Here is a 22149-nt window from a genome sequence, read left to right as displayed (position 1 = left end):
TAATCATACATACTTGGACAGTGTCTCACACCAACTTCATGATGTGCTGGTCGGGCACAAGAGTACTTTCAGTGAGAGACTCCTCCCACCAAAATGCAAGACCGAACGCCACAGGAAATCATTCCTGCCTGTGGCCATCAAACCTCCCTCTGAATGGCCCTTATCTCTTCTTTCTCTTCTATATGTCTTCTATCTCTTCTTCATCTCTTCTATTTCTTCTATTCTTTTAAGGAGCACTGTAACAAAAACAATTTCCCCCGGGATCAGTAAAGTATATCTAATTCTGATTCTGATTCTGACATCTGTACAGGAGGACAACAAAGCTGAACAGATTGGTAAAATTAGGATTGAACTATAATGTGCATGCAAGTAAGTGAAAAAAAAATCTAAGTATAAAAATATGAATATATATCAAAGCAATGGAATAAACCCTTAGAAATATCACTATTCATTTATTTATTCTTTATTCTTTGTGCCTGTGCACTTTACTGTTTTACTTGAAATTGTATTGTCACACCATGGGATAGTGGGAAACGTAATTTCAATTCCTTTGTATGTCTGGTACATGTCAAGAAATTGACAATAAAGCCAACTTTGGCTTCGACTTTATACTTACTTTGAATCAAAATGTTCCATGAAAAAATTGTGACACTGGACACTTTGTCCTCTTGCATCGTTTATTACAGGATCACAGGTGTGGGATACTTCATTAACAGACAAATAACCTACCCTATGAGCAATACAGGAAAAGTGATTAGTGCCTTCAGGGTGAACTTTATTGACTCACAAGTAACAGTATACAAAGGATGATGCACCTTTCTTTGGATTGCTATTTATGTCCATTGTGCGCATTAATAACCTTCCAGATGTGTTTTTGACATTAGCATCCATATGACATTTGCATCCATCTTTGTGAACAGGAGGAGGCGTGAGTAGGTTGATACAAGGCTAGTGCAACTTTTACAGAAACTCGGTGTTTGCAGTGCGGTTTGATAAGCTCTAAATAACCCTACAGCTCAGACAGAATGTTGGAAGCCAGGCTGCAGGTCAGCCCAGTGCCATCGGGCTCCACGTTGACCTTCTTCACAACTCCGTCTTCCACCAACAGAGCATATCTGAAACACAGGATGAAGTCCACACTGATTTCTAGCTATGAACCTCACATGTACAAGAAAAAGCCAGGCGCTAACTGTGAAAAGATTTATTTTTGGGGCATGACCCTAAATGTAATTTAGTAAGCACCATGAAGAAAAAATGAAACTAGAATAAAATGATAATAGTATCAATAATAACTAAGTAAAGTAATTTAGAACCGAAACTAAACGAGTCACGATATGTCAAAAACATGAAATCAAGTGTAATATTTATGTTTTTCTCAGTGTTATTCTCGAAATGCTGATGTTATCAATGATGTCTGCGCCAGTGTAATAGCAGAGGTTCAAGAACAACATGAGACTCAAGACTCACTCTACAGTGAGCAGTAAATTGAGATTTGAGACATGTGTGAATCACAATGGCACTATGCAACACACTGCATTGTGGCACTGTTAGCAAACAGCAGCGTGTACACCAAAGGAATCACTTTGTGTGTTCCATTGCAGGAAGCTTTGAGAGCACTACACTGAGCAGACATTTCCAAATTCAGACACTCAAATAAAATGGTGGCCAGTTGTAATAGGGAGTGCTTGGCGTCACGGCCTGAGCTGACATTGGATTTATCTGATGGGGAAAAAAGGATTAAAAAAACATCTGCAATCAATCTGTTATTGCAAAACTGCAAAAAGTCTCATTACCTCTTGGATCGCTTGTTCCCAAGTACCTGCACAATCTGATCACTGTCAAGCAACAGGTCAACGGCCTAAGAGGCAGAAAGAAAAAAGAGACAGATAAGTACAGACAGTCGGATTAGACAGAACTTAAACATACCACACACTAGGTTTACCTCTGTAAAAGCTCCAGTGGGATCAGCCAGCATTCGAACCTGCAGGAGAAGACAGCAGTAAGCTCAACATTCTAGATATCTGAAATATCACAGTGCACTTCATGTCTGCTTTTAGTGTATCTGTTGTATCATCAACCTCTCTTCTCTTAAACAAGGCCACTTAGAAACTCTGATGTAAGGAAACTGTCCTAAACTGTTCTTACAAGACACAGGGATGATGCAAGTGATCTTACAGTAGAAATTCACACAAAATAATGTAGTCAATACCTTGCCATCTGTTCCATGCTCCTTTCCCCAGGCAGCCATGACAAATGCATCATTGACAGAAATGCAAGCCACCTCCTGTATACCTTTACTCTTCAGATCCTCAGCCTGCTGCACAAAACCTGGGAGGTGAGTCTGAAAGCAACAAGAGAAACACAATGTCAGCCCATGCAAAGATGACTGCGCACAAGACACAGCAAACAGAGACAGGAGTGCGAACTCAACCTTGGAACAACCAGGGGTAAAAGCTCCAGGCACAGCAAAGAGGACTCCCTTCTTCCCCTTGAAGAGCTGATCCATCGCCACCGTATTTCCCGGCTCCCCCTCATGGACCTTCACTGCGGGGAGATGTTCACCAACCTGTTGCGGTTTTAGAAGACGATGAAGAGGAAAGCAGACATACTTTCTCAAATTACCATACAATCTGTTGATTCCTTATGCCAAGAAAGTGTCAGCAAACTTACAAAGCCGGCACATTTTCTATGTACAGTACAGACTTGTGATGCAAATGATTCGGACTTAAATGCTGCTAACTCTGCATGCACATAAGAGCACTTTTATTGTGGACATCAACAGAATACGATTACCTTGAAGGATGGTTTAATATGTTAGCATTGTTGCTTTTTGGCTGACAGTTTTTGTAGAAAGCAGACTGATGTTTATAGTAGTTTTATTGTGTATAGTCACACGAATACTTTGATGAATGCATAGACAAGATATGGACAAAACATATATATTAAAAAAAAATCTAATAAGTATTCTTTTTTTTCTTTTTTTTAAATTCCACGTCACTACAGGGATTATTAAAGTAAACTAGTCTCCAGTTAGGCTTCTCTGAGTAACAAACGAAGCAGAGAAGATAATCAGGTAATTCCAATAGGCGCACATTTGAGGACGTGGCCACTAGAGGGCGACAATCACCACATACATGCAGCTCTCCCTTTAAAATGGCCGAATGCTCAAATTTCAGACTGACATTGCAAGACATACATGACACTTTAACTCAAGAAGTGCTTTCAATCCTTCTCAAAGAGCGAAACATTACACTTTAACAATGTGACAGAGATTTTCTTAACATGACGTTGGTTCGCAGTCAGCTGTGAACTAAATTACAGGCTTAAGGTAGTTGTACGTTAATCTTATTCTCCAAATCACAAGTTACGCTCACGCAGAAAATGTACTGACGCTCTAATAAACAATTAGCAATTAAAACACGGTGACACAAGTTTAATGGTGAATGCAGATGTGTTAAAAAAGGTCAAAAATCTTTCTCCGAGTGAAATTAACGTTAGAAAGGGCATTGGACCAGCCAGGCGACAACCCGAAGATATTTTGCGTTATGCTACGTTCAAATGTACGGAAGCGCATTGCATTCACTGGATAAAAAAATAATTAGACACTGTTATCTCGTGATTACGAGAAAAGATCGCCTAAATACGAGAAAAGATCTCATAATTACGAGAAAAGATCTCGTAATTTCGAGATCAGGGTCTCGTAATTTCGAGATATGGTGTCTAATTATTTTTTATCCAGTGAATGCAATGCGCCTCCGTACAAATGACACCCAGCAGGTCCGGAAGAAGTTTCTAGTGAAGTACGGAGAAGACAACGGCCGTGACAAACAAACATTCTGGCATCCCAGCACACGGCTGTCATGGCGACGGGTTTGAGAGGGACAGTTAGCATGGCGAGCTACAGCCGCGAGGGATGGAACCGTTACTTTACTTAATTCTCGGTACAAAATACAACGACACGTCTCTACTAACGCCATATAGCACACACAGCTAACGTTAGCTAAATGCACGCAAATCTTACCTGAATTGGCATTGTGGCGGTGGGAGACGTATGGAGCAGCCTGGCAGACTGGACAGCACGGGTGCTCCTGATCAGAGAGGCGGTGACGGAAAGCATTGTAGCTCCCTTTAAAACTAGTTAGCGGTGAGTGGCGTGTTAAAGTGACTGTGGAGGATGCAGCGTGTCCCGTGTCTGCTCTCAGACACACCTCCACCTGACTTAGCGGTACTGTCACTACAGCTAACGTACTCCACTTTCCCCTGTAGTAAGTTTACAGTCCCGCACTGAGTTTGGCTGCTGGGATTTAAGCTAGCATCTAGATTTGGGCCTGCTAAATCTTTATTTACTGCGCCATCTGCTAGCAAGAAGCCTTATGTCCAGTGTAGCATTTGATTGGTAGAGTTACATGCTTTAACTAGCACAGTCACTGGCAGTCCTACAGAAGACTTGACAGGAGAATGAGGCGACAGCTTTCAGAGCTGTCTTACAAAATTGACACCTACAGTCAGACATGATGCACAGCTGCAAAACTTCATACTCAGACACATGGAGGTGTATTGAGTGTAATGGTAGACAGGTATGGTCCATCAGCTGCAGCCATGCACTCTTATGTATTCATTTGTAATGAAGTGTTTTGCACAATCTTTGAAGGACTGTCCCTCATGATCAGTAAGGAGTGTGTCCATATGTTATATATGCACTGCCTGGTCAAACATATTAATCATGAAATTGAAGGTTTTAACAGGTTTTCATCACACTACACCAATCTAACACACACACACACACACACACACACACACACATACATATACATAAATATACACGGAGAGATGAGACCAATGATATGTGGTGGTGGTGTGTCCATTTATTACACAACACAAAGCACCTACAATTATCCACTCCCTGTTGCGTCAGACAGTGGAAGATCTCACTTTTTTCACAGTGATTTTTATGCGGACATGTTTAGACAAGGACATCAAACTGTTTTATCTAAATGAAACAAACAAACAAACAAAAAGAAAAAATAGCCTACACACAGAAATTCACAGCCAATATCACACACAAAAATAAAGCAGTGTCAACAAACAACGGTAAATTGAGTAAAAAATAGAATTTAATCATTTAAATAGTCTTTCAAAATACAAACATTGATTTGAACTTCTAAATAATATAACGTTTAGTTGCTATCCTTCATTATAACTGGCAATGTTAAATGTACACTGTGGCTATACAAGGAAATGTGTGAGGTTTGGTAATTTATTGTATTGCTCATTTATATTAATGCGCACGTATTTAATAAAACTACAAATGACTGTATAATTTTAACAGTGATACTGCAAATGACCTTGCCCTCACCCAAACCTGACGTACCTTAAACATAGTTGTATGCTAATGAAAAGTCTACCTTTGTGTAAATGACCAAGTTACGATGAAGAGCTCTAATTCCACCCAGGCATCTAGATTTGTCTGTTTACTATTTGACAAATTAGTAAACAGAGACCAAACAACTTTTTTTTTTAGATAACAAGAATATGTAAGTTGTAACCTATGAATCACCAAACAGGTGAATCTGTAGTCCGAGACATCAGTCCCTGCTCCACACTGAGGCTAAAAGAACACCCGGGGGTCACAAGTTGAACTGTTTTCAGACTGAACCGCCATAAATGACTTCCAGCGTTTCCGAGCTGCACCATTATTCCTGCGAAACCACACTAAGTGTAGGCCTGCCCGCCCAGTGAAAGACACTTTGTACCATGGGGCATCGTATGATCAATGAGCCATATACACCTTAGGGTTATGAAAACAAAGGGGGGAAAAAAAGATCTCAGGTGTCTGCGCCACTGCATGACATTCAATAAACCCAATATTCAACTTGACAAATCAAAAGATCAACAATTACATTTGTCTCCACAGTTATTTGGCCATCTGGCTTACTCTGCCGTCTGAGGTAGCCCTCTGTAGCCTCACCATGCTGCTAAATCTATAGAGCCATGTAAATTGATCCCTAACATGACAATTAGCCCCAGAAAACACACCACTGCTTACATTAACAAAAAAAAAACAAAAAAAAAAAAACAATTAGTATTTATAATATCCTGAATGGAAAGCTTCATTTCAATACCAAACCCACAACAGTGTCACAATGTAAATAAAATACCCTTAAATCCTAGAAAGGAAAATGTATGAAAAAGCAAGTTTCAAGTCTTTACAAACTTCTGAACACTGTAAGCTGCACAAATAGAATTAGAATGGGGAATTTATATCACATTTGCTGGCTTTATTATCTTCCACTATAAACTGCATGTTTCTGTTTATTTAAATGGAACTGTACATGGCTAAAAGATGAACGGCCGTTTGGCCACTAAATATATTTACGGATCTGATTTTTGCCATCAGATGCTGCAGCCTTGCATTGCATGTGAAGCTTCCTACGGTGATAATTTCTATTATCAGTATACAAACCTGCTGAACAATGAGTAGGACTTTCAAGATGCTGTTACACAAGGTTTCAACATCCAGAAGGAAGATGTTGCATATGTTGCATTTCTCGTTGTCCTGAGCCCATCACGGCCCCTTACAAGTTTAAGTTCAACAGATGTACGTACACAAAGGAGGGATCTCACATTGAAACGACCGAGATCTTTTATGCAACGCTCTTCACTGCTGCAGAAAATGCAGCAAAATCTCATCAGACACCTATCGATTATATGGGTTAGTGTTAGACCACAAATCAAACAGGTCAGACCATTATTTCTGGACAGCACAGCTGCTGGAGTCAAAAATAGTGGTTAGATCTAGTGGAGGAGGACAGTATAAAAAAGCAGATGAGGCATATGCATTTCTTTTCCACCCACTGTTCTTGCCACACTGGCTTTAATGTCAAAGAGTTGTGTTCTTCCCTGATCTCAGTGTAGCTCATTGGTTTAGACTGCACACAGAACGCACACGCTTGCTTGTATGGAAGCCAGTTTTTTGTGTGCCAATAGGATTTACATACAACACTGAATATATTACCTTCCAAGTAGAGCATTTTATGAGCACACAATCCTCATATGCATGTCTCTTGGACAACAAATCGATTGCACAACCTTTTATAAAGAATCCTGCACCTACTATGTACACCAGTGGTTCCCAACTCCAGTATCTGACCCCAGAAGTGCTGGTGGTTTTCTGTCTTACCAGACTTTTAAATCTAGTCACCTGGCATCCCTGGCCCAAACCAGTCTCTTCTAGAAGTTAGAATTAAAAAAAAAAAAAAGAAAAAAAAAATCAACACTTGGGGTCCTGAGAGCAGAGAACTACTGACATACACACACACAGCTAGATGTCTCACCCTTTTATCCACATTTTAAATGTGACAGACAATAATCGAGTCGTTATATTGCTTTTAACATATTGCAAGTAATTCCTATGAATTTGCCTACAACGGCACACTAAACTATAGTAAATACAAGCACTGCATGTGCATGTCAATCTGACCGTATACTGGACCCTCAAGCCTTTCACTGGATATGTTGTTATGGCTTTTATGAGCAGATGTTGCATTATTTTTAAAAAAGTTCAAAAGCCACATGATTGCAGTCTGTTCTTGGGTACCTAAATGTTGTTCTTCAGTGGTTATGCAACTGCAGATTGATGCTGTGATGGAACACGCCATGAAAACTGTTGAAACTGAGACGTTTTCTGGCATTCGTGTTGTATGTTTTCACTCTCGGAGCCTTTTACTGAAGTTTGGCAGTTACATCTTACTGTAAATAACCTATTCCCATTTAGGGACACAAATACAAGGTTTTTCTTTTCTCATATTCTTTTCCTTTCTTCACAGAGCCTAGGGAGAAAGGACCGTTTTCCTTATTATTAATTCTCTAATAAAATCTTCCACTTTTCACAAACCACTCATCCACTCTTAAAGACTAGGTCTGTGTTGGGTCTCTCTCTGCATCTTCTTTACATCTGCTGCTTCCTGCTCTAGGGAGAGTCCATCATGGCTTCCAGCATCTCCAGGAATAGTTTGTGCATGGGTACACCACCACGGGTCTTGATGCTGTAGAAGGTGGTAAGAGCACGACCAGCAGTTTGTCGGAGGAGAGGCAATGTTAAAAGGAGACGGCCTGCCCGCTGGGGGTCATCTGGGCGCCGCTGACATTCCAGCTCCAGCAGGGCCTGGTGGAGGAGGTCCCGCAGCTTCTGCACAGCCTCCATGTCCTCGATGTAAACAGAGTCTGAGAGAACAGCGGGGAGCACATGGTAAGGCAGGGTGTGGGGTGTTAAACTTTTCGTAGCTTTTGCCACAGAATGAAAACCTGTGTTGCCCAGTCACTTACTACAAATACAAACTAATGCTAGCCTTTGTTTACAAATCAAACAGTGGGTCTGTAGCGCAAGCAGGACATGCTAGATTATGTGCTGTTGAAAGTAATCTTAAGTGAATGTTTGAGGGAGGTCTACATAAAGGTCATGACTGATAACACAACTATTCAACCCATCTCTGTACTGTATGTTTCTGCAGTGATAGATCTGCCTGCCAAAGACTAGAACACCATTAGAAATGTAACTTTTTGTATTTTTTTTTTTTTTGGTGCAGTTGCATTCACTGCACATAACACTGGCAATGTAAGATCTTTCTCCTGTTGCCATGGACCTTTGGCTGCGGACATACCCATAATCCCATCAAGATAAAAAGCTGGACAACAGACAGGACTGATTACATCGATTAAGCAGCTGCTTACGTGTGGAAGGACGTACAGTCCCACAATAGTAGAGCACACTAATGCATGTATATTGCACCAGTCAAATAGTAGGTTTAAAGCCCCAAATATTTCTTAGTGTGTTAAGACATGAAAGTATACGGTAGTTCCAGGTTTATTTAGTACACCTAACTAAAACTAATGCAATGATTCCAACCTTCATGAAGGTCATAGTTTATGTTCAAACTCTTTTAGAAAGGTGTCGATTCAACTTTATGGTCATTTTGGTGGCTGTGCTTTGTGGTGCTGTTGAAGTGCATTGCAGTATTCTGAGATTGTATCAATGAAGGTATAATAAATATGAGAAACACCTCTCAGTATAACACAGTGCAATTCTGCAGCATCGCAAACTGCAGCCTCCAGAACGACCGTAAAGTTCAATCAACACCCCTCGAAAACGGTTTCAGCAAAAACTGAACATCATGACTTTCATGAAGGGAGGATCAACTGCAGGATTATTGTAACAGTCTGTCCAAGTTTTAGCTTAGAAATCTACCCAATAAGGTACCTCATGAACTGGAAACTAGGGCTCAACGAAGGATTATAATAAAATTTATGTCTAACGATGATAAACTTTGGCCATTTTTACTCGATATGGATCAATCTAACAGCAAATCTTTACCAACACCTCAAAAGGTACACAGCAACCACGCCAAGCTAACTTGATTTGTTAAGGCAGATAAAGCATGTTTGCAAAGATAAATGTTTATATTTAGATGTTATTCCATATGTCATTTTAATTCTAAAGCAAGGCATGTTTATACAGTGAAATGTTTACATTACGTTATTCTGTTTCTTATGTGAATAAACTCTGAAGTTTAACTAATGGAACTCGTTTTCTTCAGGTTTCAGTCATCTGATAATAACTTGTGATCTTATCATGGGAAGAAAGATGAAAACCTGCAACTTTAACTATACCACTGTTAAAAGTTCTATAATATTAGGTTTGACACCATGAGATTCACGCTACTGTTGCTTTGCCAAAATACTGAGTCCTGTCTAATCTGAGTGCATAAATGTCCAACTACACAAGTGTAAGTACCTGAGTTAGTGAGTGCGATGGCTTTTAGCATGACAAATTCCTCCCGGTCCACATTTAGTGCACGGAAACGGCGAGCAAGTTGACTAATTGCTGCATTTAGCTCTGTCAGTCCAGCAACACGTGACATTTCCTCATCAAGGACAAAATCCTCTGCGAACACCACCTCGTCCTCGCAGCCGAGTGAGCGGTACGCTACACCCAGCACCAGCACCTCCAGCCACACTGACTGCAGCACGGACATCTGGTCTGCTAGGGACAGTGACAGGAAGCCTGCAGGGAAAGAAAGACAGGGAGAGGGTGGAATTTAAATGCAGAGGAGGTAAACTGGCAATAGGTTCACATTTTTGGTGTCAGCTAGCACAGCAAGCACTCGTCTCATGTCTTTACAGTAGCCAAAAAGGCAGCTGGTGACCCAACTCCAGCTTGTAACAGTTCAGCACTGCATCAGTTCAGCTGAAGTCAGCAGAAGTCCAGCATCTCCTGCTCTAACCTACCACTCACACCAATAAATTCATTTGTTTTGACTGTACGTTTTGTTCCAGACAGCTTGTTTTATCTATTCAGTGTCTCGCATCTATAAATTAGGCTGTTCAGCCATCAGAACAGGCCGTTTATAATGGTCAGTATTCAGAATGCAGAAATCATAGCCTGAGTGACACAGCAAGTTTCTTCCTGGTAAGTGAGATAGTGTACCCTACATTTCTTCCAAGGCTGCTACGCCATCATTGGCTTGCCTCCCCTATTCTATCCTCTCTGCATCTCTTACCAGGAATGTGTTTGGCCCACCCAATGATGACGACCAGCTCACGGTCAGCAAGGTCACAAAGGGTGGTGAGGGTGCGCTGGGCTGTGTCGGGCTGCAGAGGGTCGGGCATGGCAAATAACTTTTCTGGCTCGGCCACGAGAAGGTGTGACACGATGATGTTGGAGGAACCTATGTCACCAAATCGACACAAAATGGATTAAAATGATGCACAAATAAAAGTAGCCGTTATCTGTCAGTGGCTGGGAGATGGTCACATTTTACAAAGTTAATTTCCCTGGATACCCTATGATTCAACAGTTTACACTGAAATTCATTTTGCATCCTTCAGCAGCTCTGTTCAAGAGACTTACACACAGATTGAACATAGTTACATATATGACACTTCTAATGAATGTACACAACATCAGGTGTTCATGGACAATTATTCATATCATATTTCCTCTGGATTCAGATCTCAGCAGCACACTGACTTTGGTTTAGCAGCACTGATGTAGAAAAGAAGTTATCGGTATTTCACTCCCAGCTGAACTGTTGCTGACGACCCCAAGTTTGGATGTTTGTCTGTGATTACTGTGTTTTTAATTGCCTGAACACAGTTGATGTTGGTCGTTACACGCAGTTTGCCAGCACACAATCAATTGACTGCTGATAACATGTTGCCTAGCAACAGTAAGACACCTTTCGCTACAAAAAAAGCATAACCCATTCCCAGAGATTAATGAAAGTCTAACATATATATAGCTTAACCAAAACTCGGCTGTGTTACTGAGTCTCTTGTTATTCTATGAGCGCAAACTGATTTTTTTGATAGTATTCCACCACATGGCCTGTAATAAAACAAAAAGCTGACGAGAATAGAGATCCCACCTTTTTCACTCTCCTTTGTCAGTGGTAGAGGGGCACTCTGGTATGTTGCATTCTCCACTTCTGGGCGCCTTTTGTACTTCTGCCTTCCACCTCTGACCCTGTCAAGACGAACTCCTACATTGTGGAAAAGTAAATAATTTAGATGTTTTATGTCGGGAAAACAGAGTAAACATACACCATATTTAAAATGTGAGCAAAAGACCTTTCACATATAATATTCATAAAAAAAAGGGCATGAACACTCACCCTCTTTCAGCATGCCTACTTTGAGGCACTTCGTGAAGCGGCATGCCTGACAAGCCTTTCTGCGCCTCTTGGTGATCTCACACTCATTCGATGCTGGACAGCTGTATTCAATGTTACCTATATGAAAGAACAGAACAGAACATTTAACATGATTTAAGTACTCCAAACGTAAAACTGGTCAACATTACAGAAGGTGTCAGAGGAAAACATTAACTTTTCACTGTTGTTCTGCTATGTAAATACTTGAACTTCACCACGACACACACCTTGGATGGTTCTCTTAAAGAATGCTTTGCAGGCCTCACATGATGCCACGCCGTAATGGTAACCTGACGCCACATCTCCACATACTAAGCACAGCCTCTTGGGCAGCGTGCTCAGGGCGTACTTGCATCGCCCTGCTCCATTTCCAGTGGAGCCCTCATCTGCCCCATCACCACCCTCATCTTTGAAGTGGCAACGCAGAGCTGGTGTGTAGAGTGGTGGGGAGTAACGCTTTGCGCCATCTCCTCTGGTTCCTCCACCTCCACTTTGAGAGGAGTCTGAGGAGGCCCCACCAGGGCTGGTCCGACCTCCCCCACCTCCCTCTGGACTGCTGGGTTCTGCCTTAATGTAGACATCTGACCGACGCTCCCTGGAAGACATGATGTCTACAGGACAAAGACAGGTCGATGTTATTAAAGGAAACAACCTTTCACCTCATATCTTTGTCTTTAAAATACCTTTATGCCATCTGGTAAAAGAAGAGCAATATTGGACTTTTGCTCACATGTGGGACAGGTCAGATTATGGATATGTAAACAGGCATCTAAGTACAGATTGGCATTTTCATAATCACAATCACTGCAATTCTCTTGTAAGCATCTAATTTAATCCCTTTGTGGCATCTTCCATCAAAAAGAGAAGGTTTAAAAGTGCCAGTAATGCCCCACCACAGGACCCTATCACTGTCTAAAATGTCGTCTCCATGCCTTTACACCAGGGGTCCTCACTACATTTGTCTAAGGGCCAGTGGGGGCTATGGGACTTTCAAATGTAAAAAAATATTCTTTAGGCCTAATTATCCCATCCATTTTCACTTTCAAAATTAATGTTATCTTTTCTGAGTCTATATCAGTGTGAACAGACTCCTAAAACCACAGAAAATCCAACTGGAAAATGCTCTCAGACCTCTGCCAAGGAGGCAGCCAGTGCTCAATACAAACCCCACAGTTCGACTACCAATGAATGTGTCCTTATCACAACAAAAAACCTCCTTCGGGATCCCAGGAAGCAAACTAAAATACTCAGTTTGAGACTTAATACAAAGAAAATAAACCCAAAAGAAGCCTTCTGTGTCTAACAGACAAGCTTAGTGATTCTCTGACAACTCCGGAGTTACTTTGCAAAGTCCAGCCAGTGCTGACGGCACCAGTGAATGACCAGCCTGGGGGCCGAGTGGTTTAGCGATGGGTCCACGGAGTAGAGAGGATGAAGCAGAAAAACAGTCTGATTCTGAAGAAAGGATAAACTATGAATTATGGACTTTTTGGCTCATTGCCAGGGGCTGGTATAGATTATCCATGTGGGATGGTTTTTAGTGTAAACAAAAGAGTAGGAAGGAACTGAGCAGAAACTCTGAACTGGGACTGAAGACCTGAAGTGTAAATGTTGCCTTAATCCAGTTGAAACCAAATGCACCTGATCATTTAGACCAACTTCTCAGATCAGTTTAAGCCCAAATAACCTACTCTAGACTAGCCCCAGCAGCTACTAACCAATCAACCTGCAGTTACTTCACATTAAGATTATGGTCAATTTTCGCTGCTAGAAACACAGACTGTGTAGAGCACCCAGATTTTGCATCATCAGCATGTTAACATCACAGAAGGCCTGCTTGTTCCCACTCTCGTTCCTTAGAAGCACTTTGTCCCTTGGTTGTTTTTTTTGTGCTATTTTTTCCCACAGTTAGGCTTCTTAAGCCATGAAAAACACCTTAGATTCACCAAACTAGAACCTTTCATGCCTAAAATAAAACTATTACAGTCCTCGAATCATCCCCACAGTGTGAAGTCTTTCTCTGTGGCATTTCTAGACATGAAAATAGCCAAGGTGACTGGATGAAGGTTGCTACGTTCATGAACAGTAACCACTCTTCCCTATTCAGACACATAACTTATGTTCAAGTATAGCAGTAAGAGTACTGCAGCAACCTGCTCATCTGCCAAAGGCTGTCCCTAGTTCTCAATTTCGTTACAGGAATAAGCATGGCAAATACTTCATGCCTGCGATGAAGTCAAATGCGTGTTTATGAAGCTAAATACAAGCACACAGAGGGGACGTAAGTGCACAATTATGGTTAATATATATTGCCACCATAACATCTGTGGCACAATTTCAGGACTGCAGGGGACAGAATCACCAACATTTACCTTTAAATCTATGAGCAAACTATTACAATTTCCTCCTTCGTCTCACTACGAGCGACAACAACAAACAAATGTTCCTCAAAATCATGAAAATAACAGCACACACATTCACTCTCACATACTACAGATTCCTCAGTTTGAGCGGATTATCCAAGGTCAAGAGTGCCACAAACTGCAACAAAGACAGTATAATACAGGAAGGCTTTACGATGAAATGGAATTGATTAAAATGCTGGCCAAATGTATACTGTGGGAGAAATACAACTCCTTATTACAAAAAACATTATGACAATGAAAGAAGAGATTTAATTTCTTAAGTAAGTGTACAGTTATGACCTTCCAGTAACTTACTCCTAAAGCCAGCTGTCAGGGCTCTTAAAGTCGATCATACACTGCATCCATTATAAATCAGATAATTAGCCTAAAAGCAGTCTGATCTCTTTGACACATAATGCAGTAACGCCAAATGGGAATCTGTGCCATGGGGTTTCTTGCATTCAAGTAAAACCGGTGGGTGAATATGTGTGTGAGGGAAGTGACCAAGACTCTACCCGGCCCAAATTATGGTAATAATCCATTCAGAAGTGTGTACCACTATCATAATTACACCCCTATAATGAGACCCAGTCAGTGTACTATATAGCCAAATGAGGACAAATTGTTTATTATACAGTTTGAAACCGACTTCTTAGCAAATTATGGCAGAAATGCAGATTCAGTTGTTGTTAAACTGACTTTATCAACAGCACTTTGGAGATCAGAAAAGTGGGTGAAAAGGGGATCAACAAGCCCGGGGCATGAATTGTAGTGTGTGCCATGTCTGTCTCTCGGCTTTAACTCATCAATGGATACACGAACGCAGAGGCTTACTTGAACGATTTTGCTCTTGTTCCAACTTAATAGATCGCTGTGTGAGGACGATAAGATGAGATCTCTGCAGCCTAAGTAGCCTCAATCCAGCTAAGACCTGAAAGTGACTTGTGGTTTTCTCGTGTGCACATATTGACAATCAGCTGCAATTACCAACCATTTTTCCTCATTTATCAGTTGGGCTGTTAATGCACTTGCAGGCTGTATATTTACAAAGTGTTGCAATGTTTAAAATGCCTCACTTATGGTCAGTCCTCATGCACAGTGACAACATTGCATGCTGTTTTAGGTTCTGTACACAGTGGAATGGGATACTGTCTAATTAATTGAGAACTGTTTATTTTGTGTGAAAAGTTCACTACAACTAAATGAAAACAGGCACTCACATGCAGTCTCTAAACACATGTTGACTATCATCCTGATTTCAAAAATAGTCAACAATCTGCGTTTATGGCACATGATCAATAAGTTTCTTGTCTTGACCTCTGCTGTTTGTTTATGTCAATGTGCAGGACTGTGAATATGTGTTAGAAATTACTCATTTATAGGCATATACAATGATCAAACCTGCACTGACAACTTTACATCCAGATACAATTCACCGTGAATTTATAGGACACAACTGTAAGGAAAACGCATCTAAATTGAGTTGGCCATCATTGCATTAATGCTTTGATGAAGTCATTTCCTGGAATTTTCTCAGTTTTTTGTGTGTGCTTTACATAAACACAATAGGCAATACAGAGAAGTAAGGTTGTGATTTTTTACCTCACTTCCTGGGTTCAAGACACTAGGCAAGGAACGTATGACTTGCTCCAGATATTATTAATTGCAAACCAAGTATGCCTTTATCATATTTAGTTCAACAGCAGATAATCCACTGCTGTAGTAGCTGGCAGTCCACACTTTCTTTGGAGTTTGCCCCCTCTGGACGCGCAGCACTGTTTGGCAGACAACGAGGGGGTCAGAGCAAACCTAGCCTGTTTAAAGTTTAGCTTACTTGCACTGAGTTTACGAGCCCAGTGAATGGATCAGCCAATAACATTAGGACTAGTAAATGAGCCCAGATAATAAGCAATGTGACTCGGTTTTACTCTACAGACCAGCAACTATCCCTCTCATGTATCATGTGCACCGCTCGCCAGTTCCACATCTGTTTCGGCAAATGAGGAACACGGGTTTCAGTAAAGAAAATGTTAAAAAGCAGGTGATAATAGCTACCGAGATATGGTTACTGTTACCTTGATTAAAGCAGATTACACAGTGCGCAAAAGCAGCTGAGGTGGGCTCAAGTGCTTTGTTATCTATTAAACTCGCCATAGAAGTGTGTACTGTAAACGTACGTACCAGCATGTTTTGAGTAGCGTTAGCATTAGCTTCAACAACAGCGGACACATTATGATAACTGTAGGTTAGCTACTTTAGCTAAGTACGCTAGCAGTAGCTAGCGTTAATCCTGACTGACCAGCTCTCTCCTCTTGGGGCCGAGGTTTATTTTTGTCACTCTAACCCGGACTAGACTGCATCTTACCTGATACCGGTGACTAGTACAGCACTTCGGTCTCTACACGGTGTGATATCATGGCACACGCTTGACGGAAAAATTGGTTTCCAGACCGCCAGCGCTTGCTAGCTCGTGTGGGCTGTGTGTTGAGATGGGCCGGGCTACGATCGGCTCTCTCTAACAGCTGGGAGATGGACGGATACAGTGGCGCTAAAACACATTAGGTCCAGAAGCACTCCGACAAAAGCAGGTTTCATCATTATTTTAACTGCTAAATGTTAGTAGACGTTTATTTAAAGGCTGGACTGTCACATACTAACTTTACACGTTCAAAATGTGGAGTTTGGAACAAAAAACTGCTCATATGATGGAGGGCCATCACAAAAGGCTGCTGAGAGGGGACACTGAAGAAAAGATGTTCAGTCCTACTTTTGAGCTATGGGTCTATTAGAAGATGATGGCAAGGTCATAAATGAGCTTTCTATTTGTTTTGTGTATCACCAGGAATGTCCACATGTGTCTTTACGTTGTGTGAAGCACAGATTTTGATTCTGCTCAACAGAAACTGCAGCACACAGCATCTCAAAAACAGAATTTGCCTCAGACTGATACCTCCACTGCTCCTTTCTCCTCACTCTGGATTTTGGACGTCCACACATCGATTTATATGACTTATCCTCGCCCCTCTCCATGCACCACTTGTCTGTCATGCATCTTTTTTTAGGTTCGCAGGGCAATCACAGCCCACCCTTTCTATGGGCCTTCTGAGATGCCTGGTTTGAACAGATTGACACCTGTCATATTTTGGGTGTGAAATGAGAATCCAACACCATCAAAATCATTTTCTGTTGTTTTGTACCTGTATTTCTCAACATACCCCTTGAGTATTTTCTGAAGGAGACGTTAACATTGCCAGCTAAAAGTCCATCACAGCCTTAAAAGGAGGCACTGTGAGGCAGGGGAGGCTATATAACACAAATGGCAGGCACAATTCTTGTGGAGGCATAGCGTAATATTTCATCTGCATAAAAAGTGATGTGAAAAGAGATTACCTGTTTGCTGAGTTTGAAGCCTATATATCTGGGTGTCCTGGTGGCAGCGCAATGAAGTGCTATTGCTGTTGGTTGAAGTGTGCAGTTCTCAGGACACCTGCAAAGTAAGCAAAGGTTTTTGAGTGCCATCACAGAATTTAAAGCAGAGCCATTTTTCATGTTCCCACCTGCCATTTGTAATTTTAACGGTCACAATCCGACATGTTGCCCAGCCTCATAATAACCATGATGTCTGAGAGCTAGCTGTGCATACTTCTTCATTAAAAGGATCTTAGCAATAACAGCAGTAGCAATCTTCACATGTACACTGACAACAGCTTTGTTTCCTCTGTGGTTGATCGCACATATACTTGTACTTTTGCTTCCCAAGACGCATATTCCACTGTATCTATCCAGGTTTGTGCACGTTGCTCGAGTAACCCTCCCCCTTGCGCTGCGTGACACACTCCAAAGGTCACAGTCACAGGAATGCTTGAAGGACAGACAGAGTAAAGCCAACACCTTGTCTCTCACTCATGCAAAGTCATAAGCTGAAGTTTGGTGATAACTCTCTGTAAATAATTAAAGAGACCAGTTTTAATAAACAGGAATAAACAAATAAAGCATTACAATTACTCTCCATACAGCAAATATGACTCAGGCTTTGTACAAAAAATAGACAACAATAAAAGCCAAATTGCAGCATAGAAGGAACTCTTTTTTTTCCCCCCCAAGCAACTTTAAACTTGGGCAACAAGGCTGTAACATGTGGAAACAAACTATGATGCTTTATTCATGTTCTTTGGAAGTGCTCAGAACTGTCACCTTTCTTTTTTTTTAAAGGGACATTGAAGAAAAAAGACCATCCTTTGAATAAAACAATGTAGATTTAGATTTTAATCATAGCAGACAATCGGGGAAAATAGTAATTGGCATGAACTCAAATAATTCTGCGCGCTAAATGTTGTTTCTCAATCCACTTTTTACTTAGAAATCTATAAAATCAAAGTAGGTGGCTCATAAACCAGTGCTTCCTTTGTCTTTAATGGTTTTAGAGGTGTCTTTTCATAGTTTTGTTAGGGGACATCGGCTGTCTTTGACACTGATAATGCACCTCACCGACTGTATAAAACTCCGTTTGAAGGTTTTAAATGCGGCGCACTGTGGAGACGGCGAGAACAGCACCCAGGGGTGACCTTGCCTACTGATCTCGGACCGGTGAAAGGTTAATTGCCATAGTGGATTATACCTTAAGATCAGTGACCTCAATCCCGGTCCAACAGGCTCGGTGTCGTGCATAGTTCAGTGTGTTAAGACGAAACGCAGAATAACTCAGGGGGGTTCAAACAGGCTACACAAAAAAGAGTAATAATAATAAAGCTGAAGTGTGTACAGTTGAAGAAGTGCGAGGTGTTGCAGGACTCGCCTTTTAAGTGAGGAGGACATGCTGTGAGCCGTACAGAGACATTTATCCTCTGCATCGTATTCAACCATGGCCCTGCATTCTTGATTAACTCAATAAGTGACCATGCATCCCGTTCATTAAGACATTTTGAGGGGGATATCGGCGATCAGAGCATTTGCTGTTAGAACCTCACTGCATGTACGTCCGTGTGAATTAGTCAGGAGGTAGTTTATGAGTGTCGAGGAACCGGGACGCAAAGCCTGTACTGCAAATAATTACACAATATGTACTAAATATTTATTCAGCAGCTCGTGCCCCCTACCCTCAATAACGTGGCCACGCGAACTTAGCTCTGCCTGGCGAATCGTGCATGCACATCAGGCTCCGCTCAGACAGCTGATATCTCCAAACAGATTAACAGTAAGATAATAATAATAATAATAATAAAAGATTAATAACAGCCTGAAGCCACTGGGTGCTCTATCTCTGCAGTGTAGGGTAAGGACAGTTACTTACTGGGAAATGCACAAACATCGCAGGGTTGTGGGTTTTTTTTTTGTTTTTTTTAATCTGAAGTCAGTCAAGTCTTTGCGGCTGGCAAGTCCACTGTCGGTCTAACCGGTTAAGCGGCGCTGTCCAAGCTTCGTAAGCTTTCTCACATCGCATTACGCTACCGTGCAACACGGCGATAACAACGACCGGCGACACCGCGTCTTATCCGCCTGTTCGGTTCCGTACACTGGTGTTATAAATTCTCGTCTTCGGCTGCCACAACCGAGGTAGTTGGACTCAGCGTCAAGACCTCACAAGGAGCACCGAATGTCCGGTGAAAAAAAGTTTCAGAATAAAACGTTTTCGCCTCTAGCTTTCCTCGAGCCAGACTGTGTCCCAAAACGGACCGAGGTCTAAGATGAGAAAGCTATCCTTTACTGCCTGAATATGCAACATGCTGCCCAGAATCATATAACGCGCTAATATTCCTGAAACGAACACAATTCACAGTTTTATTTATCCTGCTCAAACGGAGTAACTTCCGGTTTCCTCCTAGCTTTTTCTCGCTAGCTTAACGTGGCTCAGTGACGTAGTCTCTATCCCGTGTCTTTTCTCCTCCCTCTGCCCAATTTGCGTCCGCTGTGTCTCCGTTACGTCCGTACGCACCTTCCAACAGCGTCATCGGCATTATACCAAGGGCCTGCAACTCGTGAAACAAATATGACCCAGTCTACGTTAATGCTAATGTAGTCCATATTTATTTAGTCCCGCTGCTGAGAGAGACTTAGTTTCAGATCTATGTCTAAAAATCCGTTGTGCCACTTGACACAATCTGGAGATGCCTTTGCAGCAGCTAATTTCCCCACAATGAAACTGAAAAATGATTAAAATGATTATGACATTTCAATACTAGTTTAAATATAAGTTTCCACTGGCCTTATTGTACACTTTGTCCTCGTGGTAGGTCTCTTGTGGTATTTTTAACACAAAATACCATGCGGGTCAACAATAGAATGGCTGTTATGAGAATATTCTTATTGCAATCATGCCACAAGCTATAGGAACTGCAGAAAGAGTCGAAAGAACAGACTGCATGTCACCTACAGCGCATCTATGGAAAATATAGTCATGCCGTCGGTCTTGTGACACTGACCCGGCTCACTCCACCGCTACACGATCTGGACAGGGGCCAAGGAAGAGGGATCAGGAGATCTATGGGATAAGAAAGGGAATAATCTAGGAATAGCGAGTAGCCTGCAATCCAGTTTGCCAAACGCGTTTTCAATAAAACGATATCCTCAAGCATGTCTCAGAGATCTCTTGTGTGTGTTATTTATGTTTAATGTAGCCGATAACAGCAATAAAACCATTTTTCTGAAGCCTGTCGCTTCTCGAGGCAGCCCTGAGCTCTCCAGTAACAGCTGGCACCAGAGGAGACAAGTTGCCACAGAGGAGTCGACAACCTTGTTCACCAAATTCACAAAAAAAGAAGGAATTAAAAAACGAGATGAAAAGAAATTGTTGGAGCAGCCGGTGTACTTTGGATCAGGGAGTATCTCCCCAAAGACTCCCGCATTATCTGGTTGTAATTACATCCCAATAAACGCTGCTCTGCTCCGTTTAAACCAATAAGCGCTAATGCCACACTCGCGTTCCCCTCGCGGTGTCAGAAGTGCAGGACGGCAGTGTGTGTGTGTGTGTGTGTGTGTGTGTGTGTGTGTGTATCTTGATGCGGTCACATGTGTGCAGCGGGCTCGGGGCTCGGGACAGGGTTTTGGTGGTGCGCGCATGAGAGGAAAAACTGACGGCAGTGTCATTGCGACCTTGAAGCAAGGTCATTCCGTCTCTGCTGCAGACACTGCAATTCTGCGGGGCTGCATCATGGTGCAGAGTCTGCATTATCATCCGCTTAGAGGAGAAACCGCTCGTGCTATGGTCATTAGATTCATTCAAAAACAGAAAATTGAATTTGCTCGTGGCACTTTATGTTTTGAGATTTAGCCGAGTGCATTATAATATTATAGGTACTGCTGTCTTACGTGTGTAGTCGCTGAGGAAACGCGTTCAAACATGGAGAGTTGAGGAGTAGAAGCACACTGCGAATGGCAGCTGGGGTCCCCGGGGTGCCCCTTACAGCAGGTCGTGACCTCGGACAGGTGTCAGCTGATAGGCTACATGAATAACCATTGTGGCTGTGTTACACAAATAGAATTGGGCACTGCATCAGTGAGTCATAGATAACACAGCTGATGGAGAAGAGCCTCCATGTATACTATAAACACCTTGATCACTGTTAAATCATTATTAGTAGCCTGCAGGAGACTGCAGAGTGGGCTCAAGGATGCAACTTAGAAACAGCATGGTGGTTTTAAATGTCAGTTTGTCATGGTCCACAGCGGGACAATCCGAAGTCTTGAAATGATTATTATTGTTATCATTTCTCACAAAAGCTTAATGTCTGTGTTGCCACATTCATACTTGCTCTTACTTACATTTATGTTAATTTTAAAGACACTTAAAGAGGCTTTACATCTTGCTATATAATGGTTATATAATAATAATATATAATGGTTATAATGGTCCATATTAGTAGATACTGACCTATTTAGGTCAGTATCTACTAATATGGAGAGTTGCTTTGCTAAATTGGACATCAGATTGTCATTACTTGAGAATGTCATCAGGTTACACTTGAGGGAGCGTTAGGCCACTGAAATGACTTTGCTGGTTTTATTTAAGATGTCTTATCCGACTGACCCATTTGTTCATT

The 22149-nt window shown here is 41.7% G+C and overlaps 2 protein-coding genes across 3 annotated transcripts; both read right to left on the bottom strand.

The window, feature by feature from the left end:
- Positions 1–659: 659 nt before the first annotated feature.
- On the bottom strand, positions 660–4452 carry prdx5 (peroxiredoxin 5). The gene is made up of 6 exons (XM_076750112.1): positions 4022–4452; positions 2432–2566; positions 2210–2341; positions 1943–1981; positions 1794–1858; positions 660–1115 (listed from the first exon to the last, which is right to left on the bottom strand). Exons 1-6 carry the CDS (start codon positions 4115–4117, stop codon positions 1010–1012), a joined length of 573 nt encoding a protein of 190 aa, XP_076606227.1. The 5' UTR covers positions 4118–4452; the 3' UTR covers positions 660–1009.
- Positions 4453–4845: 393 nt separating this feature from the next.
- On the bottom strand, positions 4846–19692 carry esrra (estrogen-related receptor alpha). 2 transcript variants are annotated; one of them, XM_076750110.1, is made up of 8 exons: positions 19404–19692; positions 17504–17600; positions 11936–12319; positions 11670–11786; positions 11424–11537; positions 10557–10724; positions 9791–10060; positions 4846–8223 (listed from the first exon to the last, which is right to left on the bottom strand). In XM_076750110.1, the coding sequence occupies exons 3-8, from the start codon at positions 12312–12314 to the stop codon at positions 7970–7972; spliced, it is 1302 nt and encodes a 433-aa protein (XP_076606225.1). In that variant the 5' UTR covers positions 12315–12319; positions 17504–17600; positions 19404–19692; the 3' UTR covers positions 4846–7969. The 2 variants fall into 2 exon arrangements, with proteins under 2 accessions (XP_076606225.1, XP_076606226.1); XM_076750111.1 differs by lacking the exons at positions 17504–17600; positions 19404–19692 and adding an exon at positions 16479–16638.
- Between the last annotated feature and the right edge of the window lie 2457 nt (positions 19693–22149).

The sequence above is a fragment of the Chaetodon auriga genome, chromosome 15 (genome assembly GCF_051107435.1).
Source record: "Chaetodon auriga isolate fChaAug3 chromosome 15, fChaAug3.hap1, whole genome shotgun sequence".
In the NCBI taxonomy this organism is placed as follows: Eukaryota; Metazoa; Chordata; class Actinopteri; order Chaetodontiformes; family Chaetodontidae; genus Chaetodon; species Chaetodon auriga.
The sequence above is the reverse complement of the archived record's forward strand: the minus strand, read 5'-3'. Positions and strand labels throughout refer to the sequence as shown.